This window comes from Apis dorsata, unplaced genomic scaffold (assembly GCF_000469605.1).
Source record: "Apis dorsata unplaced genomic scaffold, Apis dorsata 1.3 scaffold_1254, whole genome shotgun sequence".
NCBI classification, from domain to species: Eukaryota; Metazoa; Arthropoda; class Insecta; order Hymenoptera; family Apidae; genus Apis; species Apis dorsata.
Genome location: NW_006264351.1, coordinates 1 through 5,902, shown reverse-complemented (window position 1 = coordinate 5,902; position 5,902 = coordinate 1). Strand labels below are relative to the sequence as shown.

Below are 5,902 nucleotides of genomic sequence, written 5' to 3'. Positions count from 1 at the left end.
TTTTTTCAATTTTTTTTTTTTTTTTTTTTTTTTTAATATATCGATATTACAAACGACATCTTCTTTTTTATGACAAATAATATATACATATATGTATTCTTTTAAAAAATTCAAATTTTAAAAACTTACCGATTCCTTTGGTTTTGCATTTAATTCGACGACTGCCTTTTGAAGTTCGCAGTTTTGTCGACGTAGTAATGAAATCTATGCAAAATAAAAAAGAAAAGGAACTTTAATAGCATTTTAATGCGTGGAAATGTAATTGCTTAAATCATTCGCTTGCCTTGTAATATCGAGTTCATAATGCAAATTACGATCTAAACGCGAGACACTTTAAGTTATTAATTTCGTGATTACATCATACCTTAAAACTTAATCTCTAAAATCGAGTGAAATATTACCGAGTAATATAACTTCTCGTTCTTCATAAAATTTTTCATTATTTATATTATTACAGTACGACACTAATTAATTAATTGATTTCAAATGCTATTAAATATTACTCACCTATTGTAATATTGAAATACGAGAAGCTTTGAATATTCTTGAAGTAGAAAATTCGAAAAATAATCACTGAAATAATATGTTATCTTAATATTTGACTAGATCGAGCAATCATGTTAGAACAGATAATTTTCTAAATCATTTCGTTATAAAATAAATTATACTATACTATACTACAAGTATGACATCATTCCACAATTATGAAATTATTAGAAGAATTAGATATTTTCGAGATATCACATTTCAATATCATATTTTACATAAAATCTTACACACATTCCATTCCTCTTCCAAACTATCCTTATAATCGTTAAAAAAAAAAAAACGAATAAATAAATTGATGAAACACGATAATTGTAAAATCCAAATACATTCATACTTATGACGACTTCAAATATCTAGAATTCGACGATTTTGTTGAAACAGCAAACGAAAAAAACGGTATCTCCTAACCTGAAGGGGAATGAAAAAAATGTGGAGGGGCAAGGAAAGAGGAAAGCTGACATGGAGAACGCGGTAATCATGCTACGGACTTAAATATTGGTAACCATAATCAGAAGGAAGTCCGGTGGTACGCCATGGGCATACGGACCATACGATGCGCGTTTCTGTTTGCCTTTCTTATCTCAGGTTTGCGCTGCGATAAACCGCCCTTCCTCTTCTCCAAACGTTATTCCACCTATACCGGCTTAACATCTTGCCATGAACAACGGTGGGAGCAACGAAAGTGAAACGATTCGAAACGTTTTAAATTCACCACAAATAACGCGTATACTCGGATATTTTTTTTTCTTTCTTTCTTTTTTCCTTTTTCTATTTCTTTTTCCCGAGTTATCGAAAATTTGAGGGCGCGTAAAAAAAATTCTAATGAGATAACTTAAATGTGGATGAAGTGTCGTGTACTTATTAACATATAGATACTACTACTTATATCGATGTAATGTCGGAGAATATTTTTTTCTTTTTTCAGAACTTCAACTTTTTTTATTTATCTATCATAGTTGAAAAATTGCGTGGTTGAAAGAGAGATCTATTTATTAAAATTAGAGAACTAAGAGTTTAATATCATCTTTACGAATTTATACGAGCTTATCAACAAAGCAATTTCGAACTTATATAAAATAGTTTTAATATAAAAAGTTTCCCAGTGAACGATGTAACGAAAAACATTGAAACGTTTGAAGAAAACGATATGAAGTTTTAAAAAGAAATTGAACGAAAAACTCTCCCTCTCTCCCTTTGATAGAAAATATGCGATTGGCTTTTACGATCAAAGACACTCCCTATTCCTATATACTATGTGGTTTATATTCCAGGAACACGACTCGGATATCGACCGTTAATATTGGAAAACGATATTACGATTCCAGCAGGTTGATAACGCGATTAGCAGATGCTTTAAAAAGTTTGGACAATTTTATTTGTTTGCACTACAACGATAGCCCGTCATTTTGATATATCATTAAATATAATTTCGTCATCAATTCGATCATATTTGATTGTAACGAATTCAATCCTTGCAATAATTTCATGCAAAATCGACTAATTTTTTCGCAAAATTAAAGAAAAATTAAATGTATTTTTTAAATTTATTTTAACTTATGTCATATTTGCAATGACTAATAACGCGAAATATATATGTATAGAATGAAATATTACAGAGATTAATACAATTATTATTTTACAACAATTAGTAATATCTAAATCTATTTATATTGATAATAACATCAATTGATAATAATAATTTTACTTAATTATATTTTTATACTTCAAATTTCCTGTTATTTTATCACGTTATTTTTATCTACACTTTCATGAAAAATAATAAATAACAAATACTTATTTCTCCTTCTAAAGAAAATTGTTTTTATACGAGAACTTGTATTAATCTACAAATATATATACTCTACAATAAAAAGTTTTAAACTCTAATCAGAATTAAAGCTTATTGTTGAAAAATATTATATAAATTTATCCAAGCTTTTATTGAAAAACTTATCAATCATAGATAACCTACATACTTACAAGTAATACACATTTACAGTAAAAGATAATAAATAAGTTAAAAATTTTGAAATACAATTTAGTTTGTACACTAAGAAGAACGAACAAAGTACAAACTTCTTTATTATCCAAATTCATCATCCAATTCTTTCTGTCCACGTATGATTAATTAGTCGATTCGTTTCTAAAACTTTGTCCATATAATACCGCGATCGATTTACAAGTGGTCATATTTCGTGGCAAATATATACATAATACGTATTATATACCAAGTATGGGGTAAAAATCAATCGGTGCATTAACATTATAATGTTATATACTTAGGTACATATTTCTAAGGGTGGCAGGGCACATAAGCATTGCGCAATGAATAGCGAAAGGCTTTGATATCGCTATCTATTGGTTCCTAGAACAACGGAGGGTACGATCCTAAGGCTTACCACAAAAGCACGAACAAACATGGTGCACGCTTTCGGCCTCTTATGCTTCCACAAATTGTCCGCGATAACAAACCGGAACGATGTGACCGACTTCAATGACCCCCCTTCTTCCTTCGACATCCCTATCCCCCCCTGAAACTATTTTTGCACAATAGAACGATTGCACGTTCGAAGGTCGAACGTGTAATATTTTATGAAAGAAATGCCACGATATCGAAGAAAATGGAATATTTAAACTTTTTCGTAGACGAGCGAAAATTTGAACAATCGATCAAATTATCAAGATCGAGGATCACGAGATCGAAAGCTCGGTTTATTGATAAAAAAATTTCTAATTCGTTTAATTTGTTTAATTTCGTTTAAAATGGTAAAGCTTTTTTATGTGGAAAATATGATCGATACGTAATAAAGGACAGTTTCCTATCGTTCCTTGTCGAGGATTGAAAGGATTCGGGGTTGGTGTCATGCGAGATAAGGTAAACGTGTTTACATTGTACTCAATCCAGTTTAATATGGAAAGTAACATCTGTTAAAATAATTCCTTACCGCAGGGTAACTATATTCTCTTATCGAGGTGATCGACATCTGCGTACGTGTCAAGAATTTACAATAAAATATGTTAGCGATCGATTAATACTTCCTTTAAAAATTATTAGTAAAAATATAAAAATTTCGTTAAATATAAAAATAAAGATAATGGAAATAATTTTGCATTCAAGGAATAATGATATTGTGAAAATTATTTACATATCGCATATCGAAGAAGATTAGAATACGTGATAATAAAAACGCATAATATACATTTTTAATGATAGTGTTACATAAGATTACAGCAGTTAAAACTGGATATTAATAAATTATTAATCAACAAATTAGAAATTAAAATTATACTTACTTCAGCATCTTTCGAATTGAGTATTTCTTGCAATTCGATACATTTTTGATTTGCTTCCTTCAGTGCTTTCGATCGTTCGTCTATGCAAATAGAGAATTGGAATATTACATATAACTGATAAAAGAATACAAAATTTTGTTTATTCAATTATATTTTTGCGTTTTGAATTTCCCGCCACTTCGTCATGCGCTCACTCGATAAAACAAACCCTTACATTGACAGTCGTCAGTAATTTACATTACGCGATAATAGGCTATGATTTACGTTAATTATATGATTTACAAGAAATTACACACACCTATTTCTTCTACAATGCCCTCTGATAATACTTCCTTTGTAAAGTTCGTTAATTGTCCCTTTAAATTCGACAAGCTAGGCAGCCCGTCACCGAACCACGCCATTTTACACGTCGACACTTATCGTTGAATGTATTTTTTAAGGACTATCAGAACTATATTTTTTGAGGTTATACGCACTGCATATTTTGGCAAAACTATATACCTTAATGGCATAAAAATATCAAAACATGAACTAACAAGAACCACGCACGTAGTAATCTTCACAAAATATACAAGTTTAGTTGCAAACATTGTTGACACCTTTATCTAAAAAATTACTAGATTACATGGGGCTTTTCCAATTTAGATAACACCATACCATATGGTGGTAAATAAATCTGATTCATTAGAATTATAAATGAATTTTATAATATAATACAGCTTCACAAACAAGATATAGAAAAGACCTAACATTATGTAAAATTTCATGTTTCATATCCTGAAATACCGATTGCGCAAAAAGTTGAAATATTTGGCACGCCCTCTATGATTAATGCAGAAATTATATTCAATTTAATCACAAAGATTGATAAAGTTAACGGTTCTTAAAAATAATTTTCTTGATAAATCTTTTGAATGTTATGAATAGTAGATTGTCACATATAATTTAAATTATTCACGATTTATATTCTACAATTAAATTCATTTATATATATTGATAGTTTGATTTAAACACAATTTATATACGAAAATATATACATTTTTTATGACATATAGTTCAAAGAAAAACTTATATACACGTAATTAAAGTGATATATGACAAAAATATATAAAAATGCATATAAAATATGCATATAAATATATCTAATACAGACTGTTAAGATTTTTAATTTATAAATTACGTAAAAAAAAAAAATAAATAAATAAAAAATAATAATAAAATTAATCAGATATCAAAAAAATCGTCTCTGGAGGGCATAAATTTTGTAAATCAAATATAAATAAAAAAAAATAAATAAGGAGAACAAAAGATAGAGAGTATAAATAAGGAAATCAGTGCCATCTACAGAGTTTCAGACGAAACAAGGATAGGAAACCATACGAGAAGGATAGAGATAGACTAAGAAATGAATATTAACGCCATCTTTTGAAATACTTTTGAAAAATTTTTATAATTCAAGAAATAATGATAATATTTACTTTTACTTATGAGATATATGCATAAAACTCCAAAAAGGCATAAAAGACTGACAACTTTTATTTAATTTCTATTTTTTTTCTATAAATTATTATCTTTAAACATATTAGTAATTATTTTAAATAAAGAATAACAAATTGTTAAATAACAAAAATATAAAAATTGCTAAATTAATAATTACTATATTTCAAAAATATTTTTACAGTGATTTACTATTGTGATTGTTATCTAAATTTTTAACATGCTAGATACCCTTAAAAAAAATTCTAATTTTTGATGTCGATAATTCAGAACATACGACAAAAGTTCCGTAAGATGTCACCACCACTCAGTTTCTTACAATACAAGTTTCTTTCGTACAAAACAAGAATTTTACAATGTTCACATGCCCTAAATTTAAATTCTTTCTGTGAATATTTCATTTGGAAAAATCTGTAGACAGAAACGAATATTTTTATGTTTTATCATACGTTCTGTTTGCCTTACTTGAAACATTCTTACTCTACCATACCATAGACACAAAATATAAAAAATACACACAAAAAAAACTCGTATCTAAAACATGCCATTATTCATTTTATCT

At 28.1% G+C, this 5,902-nt stretch overlaps 1 protein-coding gene across 3 annotated transcripts in view; it reads right to left on the bottom strand.

Moving 5' to 3' along the window:
• The window catches only part of LOC102676255 (thyroid receptor-interacting protein 11-like), a 60,413-nt gene extending 55,746 nt beyond the window's left edge, over window positions 1–4,667 (bottom strand). Inside the window, exons 1-3 of one of the 3 annotated variants that reach the window (XM_006625071.2) lie at window positions 4,142–4,667; window positions 3,844–3,923; window positions 130–204 (exon numbers count right to left, since the gene is read on the bottom strand). In XM_006625071.2, coding sequence (XP_006625134.1) covers window positions 130–204; window positions 3,844–3,923; window positions 4,142–4,244 — 258 coding nt within the window. In that variant the 5' untranslated portion in view covers window positions 4,245–4,667. The remainder of the gene's footprint in view (window positions 1–129; window positions 205–3,843; window positions 3,924–4,141) is intronic. The other 2 variants (XM_006625073.2, XM_006625072.2) reach the window with 2 other exon arrangements.
• Window positions 4,668–5,902: the final 1,235 nt, after the last annotated feature.